This window comes from Antedon bifida, chromosome 1, assembly GCF_963402885.1.
Source record: "Antedon bifida chromosome 1, ecAntBifi1.1, whole genome shotgun sequence".
Lineage (NCBI taxonomy): Eukaryota > Metazoa > Echinodermata > Crinoidea > Comatulida > Antedonidae > Antedon > Antedon bifida.
The window spans coordinates 21,413,622-21,436,025 of record NC_136226.1 but is presented as its reverse complement, the minus strand read 5'-3'; the positions used below and the strand labels follow the sequence as shown (position 1 = coordinate 21,436,025).

The following is a 22,404-nucleotide window of genomic DNA, read 5'->3' as shown; positions in this document are numbered from 1 at the left end:
ACGTACATAACAGTAAGCCAACGAGTTAACAACCAATCACAAGTAGCACTGGTATATACAGCCATGACCTTGTAGTATCGTGTGCGCGCGCAAAAAACATCGAACATCGACTTGGAACTGTACGTAGGCCTAACATAACAGTAAGCCAACGAGTTAACAACCAAACACTACATACAAGTACCAATTTAACCTTGACCTTGTAGTACTGTGTGCGCAAAAAACATCGAACATCAACTTGGAACTATTGCCGTAATAAAGGCAATCAACAAAATTATATCATCTTGATTCTAATATGTAGATCTGAAATATCATTGTTTTATTATTAAAATACCATTGTTTTGATTGTAAAATGTTTAAATTTCGGCCTAGAAATAAGTGCGTCTTATACATCGACTACATAAAAAATAATATTTCAGTCTCCGTTATGGGTGCGTCTTATACACAGGTGCGACTTGTACACCAAGATATACTTGGACACCCTATTCATGGGACAACCCAATAAAGACACTTTCCCATAAAACGAGGGGAAATAAATATTTGAACACTGCGGCCAACGGTTGAACGCACCAACCCACAAATTCGAAAAACAACCACAAATGTGAAAACATATCACCCACAATGGAAAAACACATTACCAACAAATGTAAACAAATATTTTTTCACGTTTGTGGTTGATGCGTTTTCACATTTGTGGGTGGATGCGTTTTCACATTTGTGGGTGGATGCATTTTCACATTTGTGGGTCATGTTTTTTACATTTGTGGGTGATGTTTTTCACATTTGTTGCTGATGCATTTTTACATCTGTGGTTTTCAAATTTATAAGTTCAACAATGTGCTAATGTATTTCAAAAAGTGAAAGTTACCAGAAAATGAACCAAACAACTCACATTAAGATAAAGAATCCAAAGAATACCCATAAACAACATGTCAAAAGTCACAAAAAGGCAGAACATTCTTCGAACTGATGAAAATGGTTGTATAGTTGATTTCACACCTTTAATTTGTTCAGTGGAGCCACTAATTAGGATTTCTGCAGCATGACGGGCCGTTGAGTTTCTGTTGTAGGCCGACATACTGTACTGTACCTGTAATATCAAATTTAAAACAATAGATCATTTGCAGATTACGTCGCATATCGCATCAGCCTTTTTGGTTTGTACTTAAAAGGATGGAAATGTAAGAGGTAGACATTTAACAAGGTTGTTCATCATAGAGAAAGAAGGGACTTTGGTCTATCGAATGTTGTGACGTGATCATATGGCCAGTTGAACTTAAAAAGTTGTATTTTCATCTCTTTCATAAAAGTTCATCATGTTTAAAAGAGCGCACATCTCGCTTCGGCTGCTGACTGAAACACAATTGAATGTATGAATCACTGCATGTGCCGTTTGTTACACGACAACATACAATCAAACAACATGTGGTTCAATAATAATAATTGTTTTACTTTTCTTTTTTAAATGGTTATACAGAAGTAGCGGATACAGAGGGGGTGGGGGCACCCCGCACCCCCTATAAATCTGGACCCAACAAAATAATTATCCTACCATAAGGAAAAAAATTGGGGAAAAAAGCGCCAGAGTAAAAGTACTTTCAATTCTGATTAAACACATTATTTCAGCGCCGTGCTAATTTATTCTTGAACAAAGGTCGCCATTGCTGTTTCTGCTGTCACACAATGTTAATAATACACAAAATATTTTAATAAAAAACGTTATATAGTTATTTTACCGAAAAATGGCGTAGTTCATACATCTGCCAACTGCGTTTTTGGCTTAAAAAATGATCATTTTCTGCGATGTTTTAAAATGAAATGTTAGTGTGCGGGTGACCATACGATGACGTCATATTATCCAAGAGATAACAATGTTGCATGAATTCATATCTACAACTTATCTACTTGCATTATAAATTTAAAAAAAATTGGGGTCACGGGATCTCGAGGAGCTATAATAGATTTAAAATAGGCATGATTTTGACAATATTTTGTAATTTTGTCACTCTGAAGTTTTAAAAAAATAGGAGGTGTACAACTTCACGTAACATTAATACGCACTCTTTTTTCCGATTTCTGTTTTCCAACCTTTCTTTAATAATATCATATTTTATTCACTTTTCACTCGAATTTGCGTTATACGAGCACGTCAAAAGTGACAGACTACGCACGTGTAAGTTAACAAAATGGTGAAAATATGCTAAATTTTAAAATTAATATAGATCGTCAGAGTGTTCGGGAACACCTATTTTTCATTTCATTTTCTTGAAGTCTATGTATCATATGTATGATTTATTATGAAATTAAGAGAAAAAAAGTTTATTAAGTCATCATTAATTGCATATTAAATTTAAACAAATTAATTTCGACAATCAAACAAATTAACAGATTTCTTAGGCCGAAATAACAAACTCAACATTAGCTTTCTTCCTTAAAATGTTTATATATTAAAGTTAAAAGTATATAGTTTGACAGTGCATTATTTTTTTTTTATTTTAAAGATGTCATTATAGTAAAAAATTATAATTCATTTCGGTATGTAATAACCTTCTGCACCAAAGTGGTTACTGCATAGTAAATACATGGAGGAATCTTTCTACAACTTTTAGTCAGTTGTATATGGCTTGGTGGTCTGTGCTTGTGTCTATGGCATTCAAGGTACCGAGATCGAGTCTCATCTTGGGAAACGAAACAAGATTTTTATTATTATCCATATGTTTGTTCAATTTTATTTCTTAGTGTATAGATTATACACATGATTTATAATGAAATCTAGATAAAAAGTAACCTATAACTTTATTATGTAACAAATGTGGTTTATGACATTATACAAAGAGGGATCGTTGATTGGATTGTGATACCGGCTATTTATTGTATTTGCATTAGCAAGATCCTGTCATATATTATAAATAATTAAAGATTCTGAGAAAATCAATCAGTCAATATATCTTTTAAAAATCAATTATCCTTATTTAAATCAATGCATAACCTATAATTCGTCATAGTGACGAATTAAATCTAGTTTATTTATTCTTTCCTTAGCACTATTTTGTCCGTCAATTATCTTGATATCAGTTTCATCTAGCTAAGTCAATTTTTCAGGCTTTATTCCTTATGGCCAGGAATCGATGTGGTTATGTTTTCACGGTGCGCAATAAAAAATTACGCAGTATGCGCGATTTAACGAAATCATGTTTGTAATCATATCTTCACAAGCATGAATCACAATTAAACACAATTTGGTACACGCGCTTAAAATTTTCAAAATTGTAAAAATTTATTTTTTATGAAATTAGAGTATATTTCAGGCAATTTTAAGCGTTTAAAAAATTGCTATGAGTGCGCAGATTATTGTTGCACGCGATTACGCATTTCAAAATTGTTTGCGTTTTGTGCACACACTTGTGCGCACAGCTCGTACACAGCGTAGAAAAATGGTTTTTACAATTTACAATGGCCGACCAAACTTTGTTTGTCCCCAGCGCAGTCGGTAGCAAGGAAACGTGAAGGAAACGTGACGTCACATTTTTTCTCCCTATGGTCACAGCGATTTACTCACTGAGCCATACCGTGATTTACAAAAATCATTCTGTTCAAACAATAGGTGTAATTAACTTCAACGACGCGATCATTATACCTGGCATGGTATTTGTAGATCCGGCCATGGCGGTACACAAAGAGGAGGTTGTGTAGTTTATACAGTGACGTAACACGGTCGCTGAGACGTCAAATTACTGCTATTTTTTTGCCTTTTTTAGTGTTTATCCTTAAAATTCAGGAAAGTGACAAAGCCTATCGTGTGCGGCCCATCAACAAACATCAGTGTGCCAAATGTGAGCACGTACCGTTAAGTGGGTTTGGAGGAGATACTTAAAACAAAAACAATTTTAGTAGCATTAATATATAGATGCGTGTGTTTTCGCCGTACGTTTGTGTATTCCGTGCCTCTTTATTATATTTATTAGGTATAATAATTAGATTGTTTGAAAACCCAAAGGGGTTGAAGGAAATTTCTTCAGTAAAATGATTGTTATGCTGTTGATTAAAAGGCGGCAATTCTGAAACCAATCAGAGCTGCGCCTTCTAGCAGCTCTTTCCTCTGTTGGCAGTTTTTGCTGACAGGGGACTCCCCTTTTTAAAAAACGTGCACTAAACGATATGTATGATGGTTTTTCCATAGTAAAAATGTGGCGTATCTATATTATATATAAATTATGGTTAATTCTGACATAGGCGAGCACAATGCAAAAACTTCGGTACAAATCTACGCCTTGGACACCTACCTTATCTATCTCAGATGTACCGCGAAACGTAGATTTGATAACATTAGTGTTCAGTTCGACGCTATTTTTCCATATTTCTATCTTATGAAGATATTATAAAGAGTTTTTTAACAACATTTATGATTTCAACAGTAGATTTTCTACTCAATTTCAATTCTTGGCAGTCAAGTAATTTCCGGGTTTACGCTAAGTTCACCTTGCAGCAACATGGTTTCAACTATTTTCTCTCTTTTATACACAAGGGAGCAGTTAAAATAATAGATTTGACTCTTAAGGTGACTGGAAACAGGCACTTTCCATCAATCAATACAGTGTCCCTGTAGTGTACAGTGTTCTTGGGCCGAAACGGCCCACTCTGTCACGCCAGTTAGTTTCAAAAGATGTTTAAATTAAATAATGTATTAATACTTATTAGGATGATATTTATTTGAATAAACGCCTCTCCAATAAAACATCACTTTGAATAATAATCCCCCCCCCCCCCCCTCTCAACCCAACTATCTAATAAACGTCCATCCCATCCACATTTATAATAACACAATTATACTATTTTGTAGTAGAATTCATCGCACTGTTATCTACAATTTACCAAGCATTTGTTATTCTTTTTTACCACTTTTCATATCTATTAGAGGATTTCATTTGATTATAAATGTTACCATATTATTAAAACTAAAAAATTTAACATATATCCCTCGAATAAGCACCTCCCTTAAATGAACTCCGCCTCCCCACCTCCGCTCTATAAGGGCCCTACCAAATAATAAAGACTATACTTTAAAATGTTATTAATCATCTAAGACACTGTGAAACAGAATAGTTTAGTTTTACGAATGTCAAGCATTTTCAATAATGGTAACCGACAGAAAACGTACAAGAAGAAAATTATCATTCTGAGAACCATCGTCTACACTTCCTATAGGGGGAGCGAGCGAAGCGAGCTCACCCTCTAGTTCTTATTAATTTTACTAAAATACCTGCATTAGGCCAAGAGCCCGTAACATATTATTTCACCCCATCTAGGGGTCCCCACAGATGGTTCTTGAATACAATAGAACCCACGGGGACATTTTCGGCAATCAGAAACGCTAGCTCTTATTTAGTAACAAATTAAACTGTAGTCTACCTCTTATTAAGCTAGGAATTATCAGACAGTTTGCTAAATATATAGGACTAATCATCGGTTGCGGTGTTAAAATTCCTGGAAACATTTGTGCAAACAAAACTGTATCGAATTTCTGTCATGAGTACTGATTTGTTGAGCCGTGATTTATGACGCCTAAGGGGTCTATCTAGACTTATTTTTTTCGAATAAATGTATGTACCAATCAGATATACTTGTCTTGTGTCATATAACAAATAAGTACTGCAATAGGTACTGAAGTTACTATTACAACCTTGTCAATGAAAACACAAATATGTATATGTTTATTCACTTATTTATGAAAACGCATACTATAAAGTTTCGTTTGTCTGTAGTGTAAAATGATGTAATCAAGCTGTTTACAGGAGTAATTAAAAACCAAATTGTAGTTGGAGAAAAGAAACTACGAAGCATGTTTATGTTATGTTGCCATTGGAGTGGAGCTGTATCATGGAGGTTGGTGTTTGCCTTCCAATCCCAAGGTCCGGGGTTCAATCCTGACTTAGTAGTGCCATGTATGGTTATAACTCGCACTCTTCAACTGCACCCCCTAAGCCTCAAATGAGAATTCGTTTAACTGCATGATGCCTATTATATACTCTACAATAATCATTTGATTTCATAACTTTTTATTTAATGTTGTATGAGTAGGCATAATAAAGTTTATTTTGTATTCTTGTTTATGTAACCATGTACACATCAGTAGGCCTAATTTGTTGGTTGGATGGTGACCGAAAATGCAAAAAAATGACCTAGTTTAGTTCTTATAAGCCTAATTAACTACACTCCCAGTTTGATGAATCTTCATTTATCGGTCGTGGATCTAAAATTAACCAAAAGCCACTCTTAGTGTTGATTAAGTTTACTGTTCTGTATACAACACCCGACACTATTTCGAAATAATGCGCCCTCTATTTACCAAGGAATTTGAAGCTTCAAATACAGATTGGAATGTTCATCGCAAATCAATACATTTGTATAAACGTATATTAAATCTATCAAAATAGTATTTTTTTCAAGAAAATTGGCCTGTCTTCAACATTATGATTTTGTATTCGAGCTGTTCAACCGGTTTTCAGCTATTAAAACCAATTATCGTAGGAGGAGATAGGAAAATGCAAAGCATCCTTGTATTATTGTGTGCGGGTATTTTTCAAGATGGACATCCATAAGACAGTGTATACCACGATTAAACACCCCTATTTGGGGCAAATCGTTGAACCTAAATTCATTTTAATTGTCAATAACTAATTATCTAACTCAATTTAATAAGTAAACAGGGTTATATCAAGTGGTTAAAATCAGTAACGAAAGTACGAACCAACTTTATATACCATCGAGTAAAAATTCTAAATTTACCAAATTTTTCCTATACGTAAATTTTTATATAGATACCTTTGTCGTGGATGTGTATGTATGCAGTTATGTATGCGAATATATGCACTTGTGTGTTTGTACAAAGACATAGTCCTACTGTTAAGAGATAAATATAAAACAATGTTTTTTTAGTACATTTAAATATTATTTAGATGTAGAGAAAAATAGCAAAATAAAAGAAAATTTTTTAAAAAGGTGGATACTACATATAAAAGTATATATAACGTATAGAATGTTACAAACATACTACTGATCTAATTGTTTTGATCAAATCATATGAAAGATAAGAGAAAATATAAGAAAATAATGGGGAAAAAGAATCAGAACTAACAATGGAATAAATATTAGGAAGAAGTATAAAACCATTGTATTGATCATTTAAAATTGAAATGAATAAAAGTAGTGGTTAACGCCACAAAAAAAGAAAAAAAACATAGGACTACTTTAAATTAATTTAAAAAATTTATTATCAACAATCAAACCAAAACTAAATTAAAAATCAAAATGTTTAACCTGACAAACTAAAACTGGAATATCCAGTCCTCAGGTGTGCCCTTTCTCTGCATAAGACAGTCGAAATCAGGCTCAAGAGTCGACCATAAACAGTCAAGCACCTCGAAAGTATGCAAATTAGTAGTACAAGTTATATGAAATATGCAAATTACAGTGAATTGCCTGGCAACTTTCACCTCTTGTACTACTAATTTGCATACTTTTGAGGGCAGTGAAGCGGTGATTTTGAGGAAAACAGTTCTATGCTGGCTATAGAAAACCTGTACTGAGTCATTTGAGGCCAAAACAAAGTTTGTACAGACGTTTTAGTTGCATTATATAAAAATATTGAGAAATAGGGTCGAGGGTCAAATGTCATACTTCTGATAATTTTTGCGTAAAATGTTTCATTAGAGCAAATATAAATATGTACATTCTTAATAAGGCTTTGAAAAAAACAACTCTCTAGCATTAATGGTTTTCAAGATATGGAAAGACTTTAATTTCACCCCCTAATTTGCATATTTAATGTAACTTGTACTAACAATTTGCATATCTTCGAGGTGTGTAACAAAGATGTGATTTTGGGAATTACAAAGCGGTCCTATGCTGACTATAGGAAACATGTATAATAATTTGCATACTTTGAAGGAGAGTGATGCAGGTGTGATTTTGAGATTTACTTAAACAGTCCTATGTTGGCTATTAGAAACCTGTATCCGAGTCAATTGAGGGCAAAACAAAGTCTCTACAGACATTTTAGTTTCATTATATATGCAATATTGAGAAATGGGGTCAAGGGTAAAATGTCATACTTCCGGTCATTTTTTTGTAAAATGTTTTATTGGAGCAAATAGAAATATGTACATTCTGAATAAGGCACTCTCTAGCATTAGTGGTTTTCGAGATGGACAACTGTAATTTTCCCCTCTTATTTGCATATTTTATTTAAATTGTACTAATAAATTTGCATACTTTCGAAGTGTGTGACAAAGGTGTGATTTTGGGAATTACAAAGTGGTTCTATGCTGGCTATGAGGAACCTATGTCTGGGTCATTTGAGGTAACCCTGTAATTTCACCTTAATTTGAATATTTAAGCTAATTTGATCTCCTCATCATATGTGACCATTCAAAAAAGAAAAATCTCTGTTTGCAATTTGTTTCACTTGGGCTGTTTTTTATAGATTACCTAGCCTAATGGTATATTACAAATTTCAAAGCTTAATTCTTTTAGAAACTGATAAAATTAAAGTTAAACATGAATTTCTCGCCATCTCAATTCCAGAATCGAATGCATTCGATAATTTTAACAGTAACAAAACGAACACGTTCATTCATGTCTATTGTTTATTGTATTTGCCGGTCAACTATAAGGTGCTACCGGTGCATTTATTTGGTCAAATAAATCACTATAACATTTCAAAATAAATAACGCTTTTGTTACTCAGTCAACTGCTCACAGCATTTATTTGGTCAAATAAAATCAGAAATTCTTTTTTGTATACTATAACATTTAAAAATGAATAAAGCTTAATGCAACTATGTTCTGATATTTTTTTGGTCCTTTTTTAATGAAACCATAGAATTAGCTACGGTCATTCCAGTAATCTGACACGCCCTTCTGTCAGTGATGGTATTCTGTTTAATAATTATTCTTCCGAAAGTCGAAATCATTTTAAAATTCGTTAGGCTTTCATACTTATGTTTAAAAACAAGAGTAGAATCATTATAGAATAGGGATGTGGCAAGAACAGAAAGTGTTAATTTGATATTACCGCATATTTTATACAGCATGCAATCAGCAATAATAATATTTATTACCGTCGTGTAATAACAAAATGAACTAATAATGAGTGTTAATTGTAATTTTTTTAAGTGTTTTCATCACATTTTCTGTCTACGCCATCTGAAGACATCCCCTTCAAAAAATTGGTTCCAAAAAATATACCAATCCGTCGTCACCAATCACTTTTTTTTTTTTTATCATGTTTCGTATGGCAAAAAGGGTATGATAACATAACAAACTAGAGGGTACTCCGAGAGTACAAACCTCCGCCTACTGTAAAATTCCCGTATATATATATTTTTTTCTATTTTTTTTTATTAGTCCTAAGTGTAAATAGGCTAACTGCACACTACAAAGTTGTGGATGAGAGTTTGGTGTAATGGTTATTTATCCAGGCTCTCATAGTTGAGATCGCTGGTTTAAGTCCCGCTGAGGTTTTTTTTTAAATTATTATTTTTTTTGTGGACCTTGATCTTTGACCCTGACCCTTCAAAATTTAACCACAATTGTATGATGAATCATTGATCATTGTGGCTAAGTTTGGTGAGAATCAGATAAAAACTGTGGTCTCTAGGCATTAAAATAGTTTTTTGTTAGTTGTGACCTTGACCTATGACCTTTTCCCCTCAAATCCGAACTCGTCCGAGCTTTTGGGGCACAGATCATTGTGGCCGAATTTAGTGAGAATTGGATAAAAACTGTGGCCTCCAGGCTGTTCACAGACAGACACACAGACAGACAGACACACACACAAACATACAGGGGTGAAAATATAACCTCCTTGGCGGAGGTAATAACATAATAATAAAAGTATATGGAAGTTCATCGTACAAAAGGGGTAAAATGGCTTGTTAGTTGCAGGATCCTTTATCTTGTCAATCAGGTCGGCTACTTAAATGTTTTCCAGTTAGTTACTTGGCGGATAACCCCTTGTTATTGTCAGGATCTTTTTTTTTTTTTTTTTTTTTTTTCTTTCTTATTCTTCTTTCTTTCCCAGAATTTTCTCTAAATCTTCTCAACATAACAGTGTATAACTTTATCAAAAGATTGACCTCTATCTGAAGATGTCGTAATAAGGTTTTCAGTCCCGTGCGAGTTGCGCAGCGTAAGTTACGCGCAATTTTATGAATTTTGCGTATTTAACATAGGTTAAAAACCAAAAGTCATTTTGTATTGACACTTGGTGAAAATTTAAGTCATATTAAGGGCAAACTTTCTATGGATTAAAAATTGCATGTCTCACACAGTTACGCGCGCACGCGCGTTTAAAATTTCAAAATGCGAAAAATCAATTTCTAATCAACTTTCTATACGTTTCATGTCATTTTGAGCATGTACAAAATTCCCACGCGCGCGTAATTTTTTACGCGTGCGGTGCGCACGTAGCGTTAAAACATGCTTTTTTCGCGTGATTTATGTTTTTCCAGCCATTTCTAATAATTTTACCAACTTTTAAACAATTTCGACTTAAAATCACGTCATACGAGCACGTGGAATTAGATAATTTACGCGCGTTTTTGATGAAAAAGTTCAAAAATTCGTCAAAATTATGCCTTTTTTAAACAGTCATAGATTCTAAACTACATGGTTAATTTTATTTTTTATTACATATTCTGAAAGTAGATGAGTTGTAGATATCGAATCATGCATCGATATGGCTAACCCGACATTTTGACGTCATTGTATGGCCACTCGAATATAAAATAGAGGATTTTTGTCTCTTACGTCATAGCTCATCACATTTAATAGAGCGCATCTCCACTTATCGGTATTCCATTTCCAGTTATTTTTTTATATTGTCTAGGTCAATCAATTACCTTTCGCATGATTTACCATTTTTAAAATTTTGATGACCTCATCATGTTCAAAAGCGTCAATAACTTTGGTCACTTTTTTTCATCTATTCTGCACTGAATGTAGTACGTATACAATATAGTGTTATGCTTAATAATTCTGTATTCTGTAGACGTGATACAAAATAGAGAGCACACTAAAATTGTTCCAATGGCATAATCGTTTTTCTGTGCTCAATATTCTAACGTATGACGTGCAGTTTGCGTGGCGGATAACCCGAATTCGTCAAAGTGACGAGTTCAAATCTAGTTTTTCTTTTTATTGTTTCTGTACACTATTTTGTGTAACAATTATCTCAAAAAGTTTAATGTCAATGATTACCAAAATTTCAGAATATCTTTCAAATAATATAACTTAATCCTAATAAGCTTTCCAGCGTGATCACTCATCCGTGACGTCATTTATACGCCATTTTGTGAAATCACATTATCAATCATATCTCCATAATTCATTATCACATATTAATGAAATTCACTACACGTAAACTTCAGGTCAAGGGTAAAAATATTAGCAAATAAAAAGTTACGCGTTTCAAGGTCATGCACGTGAAATCGCGCGTTAAAAATTTAGAACGCTCAAAATTAAGTTTTGATCAATTTAGAGCATGAATTAGGCCATTTGCGCGTTTCAAAAAATTACTGCACAAAAACGCACGCACGCGATTCTTAGAAAGCGTAAAAAATAAAATTTGATGTATAAATCACAATCTACTCACAATTCTTAGTACATTCACCGATTTTGAGTCCATTCCGACTTAAGATAACGCTATACGAGCACATTAAAAATGACAAAATGCGCAAATTAATTGCATCAAAGTGCTGAAAATGGTGAAAAATAAGGCATTTTTAAAATGAAAATAACTCTTCAGAATGCAAGATGACCCCCAATTTTTTTAACTTATTCGGGAAGCCATTGAGTTGTAGATATGAATTCATGTACACATTTGACGTACAAAATGTTGTGACGTCATCAACTGGCCACTTGAATTTAAAATTAAGTTTTTTTTCTCTTTTGTCATATTTTATCACATTCAATAGAACGCATCTCTAATAATTTGTGCCTGATTTTCGCTCAAATTTTAGTATGTGATTGCTCAATTAATTGACTTTCTCATGACCTGCCATTATTTTTATTTTGATGACATCATCACGCGTAAAAACTTGAATAACGTAGGTCGTGTAATTTCACCTTCGCCGTAAATTTGAATATCTTACAGCTCTTCAGAATTAAAGGTTACCTTGATAATTATAATTTATTATGAAAGCTGATGAAATGTAGAAATGAATTCATATAAAAATTAAGCCTATCGGATGTTGTGACGTTAACATATGGCCAGTTGAAGTTAAAAAGTAGTTTTTTCATCTTTTTCGTCAAAGTTATACAAATTTTAAAGAGCGCGCACATCGCTTCTACATGCCAAATTCTCTTCCAATTCTTATATTTATTTGCTCAATTCATTATCTTTCGAAATTGTCATCTTCGAGTTTATTTTGATAATTCCATCATACCAAAAAATTAGAACATGATGTGTGTCCCGTAATTTCACCTATGCTACACTGTATATAGATACATTATATACTGTACATATTGTATATGGCATATAATAGGCACAACTCAGCACTAAAGCGTATAATAGGATGGCATACATCAACATTTTCTGATCGTATGTTAACGTACATGCAAAAAAATTATTTCGGTAAAATGATAAAAATGATCACCTTTAATTCTTCAAAGTGACTAATTAAATTCTAGTTTTCTTTTGTATTTTTGAACCAATTTTTTGAAGATGTCTTTAATTTTATTTTAAATGATAAGAAGAATAATTACATGAGAAATCGAAAATGATAACATTTGGATTGTGTCTGAATAAATACCTTGGGTACAATTTTAGATGATCAAAAGACACATGCATTATTAAACCATCACTGACAGAAGGGCGTATCGGATTGAAAATCGGACTGTACTAGTTTCATTAAAAAAAAAAAGTGTCTGAACATAGTTGTATAGTTTTATTTATTAATAAATGTTATAGTGTACAGAAACTATTTCTATTTAAATCTATTTTTAAAATTCACAATTACAATATAATTCCCTAAGTAATAACCAATTTGGTATTTTTTATAATGGCATCGCTTCTTTCCATTCTATTATTTTACATCACTTAGTTATCCTGTAATATCATTTTTCTATCTTCGATGTCACCTTGTTTTAATGATTTAAATTTTTTATCTAACATAGTTTTTATTAAGATTTTAACCAGCCTAAGATGTACTAAGATGACATCGGGTATGAAGCGTCTCACATACACACAGAGCCAAAATCGCATTTTGGACTTGCACAGTGTATGGACTCTAACCTTACGGTTTTCATTAAATATACCATTTCATGCTATCATTCTAAATAACTAACTTTCAATCTATTGCATTCCTCTTTTTTCATTCCATCCATCTTATCTTGGTGAAAAGGGAGGATACTACATTTTCCTCCCCTGAGTTTATAGCCTCTCTACTCGAACACAAATAAGAACACAAATAAGATAGTTTAACAAGAAAATTTTAATCATGTATTTTACCGCCATTTTTCATTTCTACATTTTAATTAACATCGTATCTAAAATTTTAAATGAGAAAAAATATGGTTAATACTGAATTCTGGCATCTTATTATGTAAATATACCTGTATTTTAACTACTTTAAACACTTACTTTTAATTGTCACAAATGTACTTATATGTATATAATATAATCATCAATGAGAATTTAAATAAACATGAGAACTCACACAAGACAAAAAAAAAAGATTTTAACCAGCCTGTTAGTGGCGATGATTTGCTGTTTGTCTGGAATGAAATAAAGAATAAATGTTATACTTACAGTGCACAGAAAAGAATTTATTTGACCAAATAAATGTTCACTTCTGATCACTGTGCTATAAATTTCCTATAGAGTTTAACAAACGCCTTATCAATAATGATGATCAATTGCTATATAACTTGAATAAACTTAACAAATTAGATTTTATAGAAACACTTACTCATATTCCTTGGCATTTACTTGATCTTACTGTTGACATAGATGAGGCAGATCTCGTCCCGGTATTAGGAGTCTTCCATTTGTTTTGGCCTCGCGATCGATCGAAAAGTGGGTGAATTACAGAAGAAAATATCAATCCGCGCGCAATTAATGTTGGGATTTATAGCAGGCTGCTAAAATTATTAGAATCCCCTTATTTTTCACATTTTTAACCATTTTAAGACGAAAAAAGTTATCTCAATAGAACCATTAGTATTTATTTTTACATCGAATGTAGTTTGTGCCCTTAAATTCTAAAAAACGTAGGGAATGGGACTTTAAATATTGACAATTTTCGATTACCTAGATCAAACTTCAAACGACTTTGTAGATTTAAGTATCGTACCTATGTTAATTCTTTATGTTGTAACTTTTTGGTCATGAATAAAATCCTCAAGAAAAAAAATAATAACATACCTTCGGAACTTCAATTTAATAATCAGTCAGCTTACACTGCAATAAAAGACAAAGCAAACTTACTTAATACATTTTTTTATTCTGTTTATAGCCTTGATAATAACGATTTAGATCTTCCTAATCTTCCTGATTATCCCATTGATTGTTTATCTAAACTTGAGTTTAATCAGGAGGTTATAGAAAAACACATTAATGAAATTGATTCTCATAAGGCCTCAGGTCTGAGTAATATTGTTTTGTCTTTAGCTGCCAAACCTATTTCTTTTCCTTATTTACTTTTATTTGAAAGATGTATTTCTGAAAAACGTTTCCCAATAAAATGGAAGCAAGCCAATGTGTGCCCTATCTTTAAAGCTGGTTATAAATCTGATATACGCAATTATAAACCGGTTTCGTTGTTGCCTACTATTTCTAAAGTCTTTGTAAAAATTGAACCGGACCAAATAGTAGTCTATACAAACCTTAAATGATATGTTGTTGTTACAAGAAGACGTTGACAGACTCATTCACTGTTGCGACACTTGGAATATGTCAGTCAACGCCTTTAAATGCAAATCAATGTCTTTTACTCTTAAGAAAAACCGATCTATTTTGTGTAATCCAGCTTTATTTTCTATATCAAGGGGGATGGTAAAAATGGTTTTGTTAATTGTCTGCCTAAGTTATACCTCACTGTGTAAAGTTGATGGTTCTGTTGATATTTTTTTTGATTCACTTGCTTGTTTCTGTCATAAGGCTTTGTCTAATGTCAGTAATATCTAAATGTTGTCTTTCTGTTAATGGTGACGTATGGTCACTGTAGGGTGATGATGAAATAACATTTTTTTAAATAAATAAAATAAATGCATTGGTAGCGCCTCACAGTTGAACGCTGAATAAAATACACAATAGACACAGATGAACACGTTCGCTTTGTTACTGTTAAGATGATCGAACTCATTTGATTCTGGAATTGCGACGTTGAGAAATTCACTTTTAACTTTAATTTTATCAGTTTCTGAAAGAATTTGTAATATACCATTAATAACAATTCCAAGCAAGTGGCTGTGCTCTCTGGTGGTATGATTTGTTGCTTTGGTAGGTATCTGGTGGTATCTGTTGGTGTTTAGTAAGACCGCACCAAATTGGTTCCTATTAGCTGGCTAGCGTGGCTAAGCTAAAAAGTACATATTTTTTCAAAAAATACAACTAGCACACATTTGCTAGTTTTGAAATTTTTAACTAGCAATTATGAAGAATCTACTAGAAAAATGCTTCTTTGCTAATGTGAATTTTCGAAATTTGCAGCCATTTTAAAATTAGCGGCCATTTTAAAATTTGGCATCCATTTTGAAAATCGATGGCAGTCATCTTGAAAATCGATGGCAGCTTCCAATGGAACCATCTTGGCAGCTATTGGTAGGTTTGTTTGAGATAGGAAGTCATTTTGAGATTGGAAGCCATTTTAAAATTGGCGGCCATTTTGAAATTACAGACCATTTTGATCGATATTGCTACCATTTTCGAAAGTACAAACTTAAATTGGTATTTTTTTGGTTCATTAAAATATAAGCGATGGTCACAATTTATGTATATAAAATACAGCCCAAAAAATGGCAATATTTTGTGAAACAAAAATTGCGATAACTCTGAAACCCTAAATCCTACTATACTAAACACCACCAGATACCTACCAGAGCAACAAATCCTACCACCAGAGAGCAGCCACCTGGTTGGAATGGATTTTTAATGGTATATTACAAATTCCAAGGCTTAATTCTTTCAGAAACTGATAAAATTGAAGTTAAAAGTGAATTTCTCATCGTCGCAATTCCAGAATCGCATGCGTTCGAACTTCGTAACAGTAACGAAACGCGTTCATCCGTGTCTATTGTATTGAGCGGTCAACTGTCAGGCGCTAACTATATGCATTTATTTGGTAAACTAATCCTAATAAAAACTACTTTAGATAAAACATTTAAATCATTAAAACAAGATGACATCGAAGATAGAAAAATGATATTTCAGGTTAAATGTGATGTAAAATAATAGAATGTAAAGAATCGATCAATATTATTGAAGGCTAATTTTTCAAAACAAGGTTTAATTGGATGCGAAGACAAACATCACTTCCAAAAAATGTTGATTTACTAAAGGAAAGAATCTTTAAAGAAAATCCTGATTCTGTTAAAATACGCTATTTTGCCGCCGAAATAAAACACATGGTTGCCGTTTGATTGGAAGAAAAATTCTAGCGAGTGCATTAACAACTAAAGGGTACTCCGAGAGTACAAACCTCCGCCTACTGTAAAATTCCCCTACATAAAATATCTCCGGAAAATATATATATGAGGCATGGCATCACAAAATCGGCGTAGTGTCGGAAATAATTTTTATATATTCGTAATCTATATATTTAATAAGCTTTAAAATAAGCCGTTGTTTATTAAAATTGGTTTATTATATGAAGAGTTATTAATGAAAGCATACGAGTCACTTTCTAGCTCAGGAAATCTTCATTTTGAGAAAATCAACAATAAAGTAGCGACGTCGATTAGCTTGGCCTAGCCTAGCCCGCCGATCAACGCGACAAGACTCTCTTGTCAAAACTCGCTATTTTCTTCCCAATAACGGCAAACTAGTCGAAAATATATCACTGTGTGGTACATAATATTATATTTTTTGCTATTTTTTTAAAATATATCGATAAATATAACAATTAACTTCCTAAATATTCACAAAATGTTGAAACGTTCATTCGAGAAACTACGATGGAAGCCATGCTTTTTCATCGTAAACAAAAGCGTCAGCCAATCAGAGAGCGTAATTTATTTCTATAGCCAATCACAGTCAAGGATTCACAAATTCTTGTTAGAAATGTTATTAACCTAACACCTTAATAAAACCAATTTCCATTGGCTAGATTTAAAAAAATCCCTTAGGTTGTTAAAAATTATGGTAGCTGATATATTTTCGAACAGATAGGTACCAAACATGACGTGATTCGGGTTAGCGGTTTGTTTACAAAAGCGCTGTAAAGAAAGTTGATTTTTGAGTGAACAAAAATACAGTTTCCTAATGATTTTCAATGGAAACGACTTAAATAATTGCAAAATACACATACTTGTGATATTTTTTTATGAACAAGAGTTTGATATGTTAAAGATAAGTGTTTATAGTATCGTTTTTTATTGAAATTTCAAAATGGATAGGTTAGGCCGTTTTTCACATTCTGAACTTCAAACAAGGCTAAATATCTCAAAAGTTCTGGTTGCGACTCTGCGCCGCTTTTGCGATGCCAGGCCTCATATATATTTTTTTTATTAGTTGTGAAGTGTAAAAAGGCTAACTGCACACTACAAAGTTGTGGATGAGATTTTGGTGTAATGGTTATGTATCCAGCCTCTCACAGTTGAGATCGCTGGTTCAAGTCCCGCTGAGGGTTTTTTTTTTTTTTTTTTTATTTCTTTTTTTTTTTGTGGACCTTGATCTTTGACCCTGACCCTTCAAATTTAACCTAAATTATATGATGAGTCATAGATCATTGTGGCTAAGTTTGGTGAGAATCGGATAAAAACTGTGGTCTCTAGGCAGTAAAATAGTATTTTGTTAGTTGTGACCTTGACCTATGACCTTTTCCCCTCAAATTCGAACTCGTCCGAGCTTTTGGGGTATAGATCATTGTTGCCAAATTTGGTGAGAATCGGATAAAAACTGTGGCCTCCAGGCTGTTCACAGACACACACACACAAACATACAGGGGTGAAAATATAACCTCCTTGGCGGAGGTAATAATTAACAAGTGACTGGAAAACAATAAAAGTAGCCAACCTGATTGACAAGATAAAGGATCATGAAACCAACAAACTTCCATGTTTACTTTATTTTATGTTTTGTTATGTTATCGTACCGTTCAACAAACTTCCATGTTTACTTTATTTTATGTTTTGTTATGTTATCGTACCGTTTTTGACATACGAAACATGATAAAAACAAAATAACCGTAATGAAAGAAATCGCGCAATCGATTGGTGTATTTTTTTGTACCAATTTTTTGAAGATGTCGTACACTTTTCTCCAGATGGCGTAGACAGAAAATGTGAGATGAAACTCTTGACTAAAAATTACAATTAACACAATCATTTTTAATTCATTTTGTTATTACATGACGATAATAATTATTATTATTGCTGATTCTATGCGATATAAAATACACGGTAATACTTTCTGTTCTTGTCACATCCCTCTTCTATGATTCTACTCTTTATGAAGTACAAAAGGGCCTCCTATCACAAGCCCCTTGGGGTTTCTTGGAGGTCCCTTTCATCATTTAAAATCATGTTTTACTCCTCACTTGTTTGTGTTTATGAGATGAATAAAGAGATTTATGTTATGTAAAAGCCTAACGAATTTTAAAATGATAATCGACTTTTGCCGGAATAATATTTATTATACAGAATACCATCACTGAGAAGGGCGTGTCGGATTACTGGAATGAATGTAGCCAATAATTTCATTAAAAAAGGACCACCAAAATATCAACCAAAGAATATAGTTGCACTAAGTTTTATTCATTTTTAAATGTTATTGTACAAAAAGAATTTCTGATTTTATTTGACCAAATAAATACTGTGAGAGCAGTTGACTAAGTAACACAAGCGTTATATAAATCGAACAACATTACATTACATTTATTTATTTTGAAATGTTATAGTGATTTATTTGACCAAATAAATGCATTGGTAGACAGTTGACCGCTAAATACAATACACAATAGACACGGATGAACGCGTTCGTTTCGTTACTGTTATGAAGATGAAACGCATTCGATTCTAGAATTGCGACAGAGAGAAATTCACTTTAATTTTAATTTTATCAGTTTCTGAAAGAATTAAGCCTTGGAATTAGTAATATACCATTAATAATACATTCCAAACAGGTGGCTGCTCTCTGGTGGTAGGATTTGTTGCTCTGGTAGGTATCTGGTGGTATCTGGTGGTGTTTAGTAGGGGGTGTGTAGAAAGCGACGACCTCGAATTGGACGACCCCAACGACCCGGGCGACCTCGAATTGGACGACCTAGAATTGGACGACCCATAACACGAAACCGACGACCCCTACAGCCTAGCCTAGCCTAGGCCTAAGTGTGGTATAACATCCCGAAGCCGAACATAGCCAAAGATCTTTAAACCATACCTTATATAATAATCGCAAGCAAGCAATTGATTGAAAAAATACAGAAATATCGCCATCTGATACTGAATGTGTCGACACGAACAAACGAACAGATATGGAACGCCAACGCCGCCGCTGAAAAAGGGGCCGTTTTGACCTGGTTTGCCATGTTTATGATATTTCGTGTGCTAATCGAGTCGAATGCAGTTTTAATGATGCACTCTTGGCGTTCCATACCTGTTCGTTTGTTCGTATCGACACATTCAGTATCAAATGGCGATATTTCTGTATTTTTTCAATCAATTGTTTGCTTGCGAGTATTATATAAGGTATGGTTTAAAGATCTTTGGCTATATTCGGCTTCGGGATGTTATACCACACTTGGGCCTAGGCTAGGCTAGGCTATAAGGGTCGTCGGTTTCGTGTTATGGGTCGTCCAATTCTAGGTCGTCCAATTCGAGGTCGCCCGGGTCGTTGGAGTCGTCCAATTCGAGGTCGTCGCTTTCTACACACCCGTTTAGTAGGACCGTCCAAATGCTATCATTTTCGATTTTCATGTAATTATTCTTCCGAAAGTCGATTATCATTTAAAATTCGTTTACGCAATCTGGAGAAAATGTACAAAGAAATCCTGATTTTGTTAAAATACGCTATTTTGCTGCCGAAATCAAACACATGGTTGCCGTTTGATTGGAAGAAAAATTCTAGCGAGTGCATTAACAATATTAAAATTAGCAACTTACTGGAAAACATTAAAAGTAGCCGACCTGATTGACAAGATAAAGGATCGTGAAACCAACAAGCCATTTTACCCCTTTTGTATGATAAACTTCCATGTTTACTTTTATTGTATGTTATGTTATCGTATCGTTTTTGCCATACGAAACATGATAAAAACAAAATAACCGTAATGAAAGAAATCGCGCAATCGATTGGTGTATTTTTTTGTACCAATTTTTTGAAAAATGTGAGATGAAACTCTTGACTAAAAATTACAATTAACACAATCATTTTTAATTAAACATGACGATAATAATTAGGTTATATCAAAGAACTTATAACACAAGAATCTCCTGTTCGTCCGAAGCGCGTAACAATTTCGAAAGGCATTGTGGGATAGAATAGAGCTATGGGTGGCGCCATTGTGAGCCATGGAGTAGGGCGCCCGCATCAAATTAGAAAGTCAAAATCATAGGGATGGGAGACACCTCTTTTTTTTCCTAATTTTAAGCTCTACAGCTTGGAATTAATTTGGAACCAATGTAATAGTTTGAATATTGCATGAATCTATCATTAACTTTGTGGCGACTTTGCAATGGAGCGAATTTGCGATAGGGAGACTGTGCCGGGGTGATTTTTGCGATGGAGTGACTTTGTATGGGGTGACTTTGCGATAAATCCCCCTTTTCCCTAGGCTAGCCCTAGCTAGTATCAGTCCAGGCCTATAAGTAGCCTAGCCAATGAAGGTACCTAGCTAGGCCTTACCAGACATCCGATCTAGGTAGGCCTAGCCCTAGGAAGGAGTAGCCTAGTAGGCCTAACGAATTCGATCCAACTCGCCCCTAAACCAACTCGGCCCCTCGTCAACTCGGCCTCACGTCAAATCGGCCAAAAACTAATCGGTCAACTTGGCCCCAGTAAAGTATGGAACGCAAAAAGTGATGCGAATTGATAAAAGAATAAAATAATTTTAAATATATTATTTTTTATAAACATTTTTATTTTACTGTTATCTAATAATATCTATCATTCATTCTGGGAACATCCTTGTAATGTATCAAAATATATAGCCGGACTAACAAACACATAGCCTAGGCCTACTGAAACTGTACATCACAACTAACTATTAATATAGGCCTAGATAAATACTACTTAATATCAATTAAACGAAAAACGACAGAGTGTGTTATAATTTATATTGAATTTTACGTTTTATTTTGTGTAGGCCTAACCTTACTAATCCTGCCATTTTAACTATTACTAGGGCCTATTATAGTGTTAGGCTAGCACTTTTTGCGTTCCATACTTTAATGTGGCCGAATTGGTTTGAGGCCGAGATGACATGAGGCCGACTTGACCTGGGGCCGAGTTGACTTTGGGCCGACTTGACCTGGGGCCGACTTGACTTTGGCCGAGACAATTTAGGGCCGAGTTGACCTAGCATTAGCCTAGGCCTAGCTAGGAGGGGCCTAGCTAGTAGCTAGCTAGCTAGAGTCTACTCTAGCCTACTAGTACTAGCCTAGACTAGGCCTAGGCCTAGAGACTACTAGGATAGACCTTTTTATGCCTAACTAAACAGGTCTTTTTATTTTAGTTCGACTTCCACTTTTTGCTTTTAATTAACTTAGTCGATATTAGTCTTACCATTGGATTAGGCCAACCACAGACAATTTCGGCCACAGACAATAATAATTAATACCAAAGATAGGCTAGGCCTAGGCCTAGTGTAATCCATAGGCTATTTTGCTGCCGAAATCAAACACATGGTTGCCGTTTGATTGGAAGAAAAATTCTAGCGAGTGCATTAACAATATTAAAATTAGCAACTTACTGGAAAACATTAAAAGTAGCCGACCTGATTGACAAGATAAAGGATCGTGAAACCAACAAGCCATTTTACCCCTTTTGTATGATAAACTTCCATGTTTACTTTTATTGTATGTTATGTTATCGTATCGTTTTTGCCATACGAAACATGATAAAAACAAAATAACCGTAATGAAAGAAATCGCGCAATCGATTGGTGTATTTTTTTGTACCAATTTTTTGAAAAATGTGAGATGAAACTCTTGACTAAAAATTACAATTAACACAATCATTTTTAATTA

At 33.7% G+C, this 22,404-nt stretch overlaps 1 protein-coding gene across 1 annotated transcript in view; it reads right to left on the bottom strand.

Moving 5' to 3' along the window:
* The window catches only part of LOC144845665 (stAR-related lipid transfer protein 3-like), a 160,893-nt gene extending 138,906 nt beyond the window's left edge, over window positions 1-21,987 (bottom strand). The window contains exons 1-2 of the mRNA XM_078703097.1: window positions 21,941-21,987; window positions 890-1,087 (exon numbers count right to left, since the gene is read on the bottom strand). Coding sequence (XP_078559223.1) covers window positions 890-1,087; window positions 21,941-21,943 — 201 coding nt within the window. The 5' untranslated portion in view covers window positions 21,944-21,987. The remainder of the gene's footprint in view (window positions 1-889; window positions 1,088-21,940) is intronic.
* Window positions 21,988-22,404: the final 417 nt, after the last annotated feature.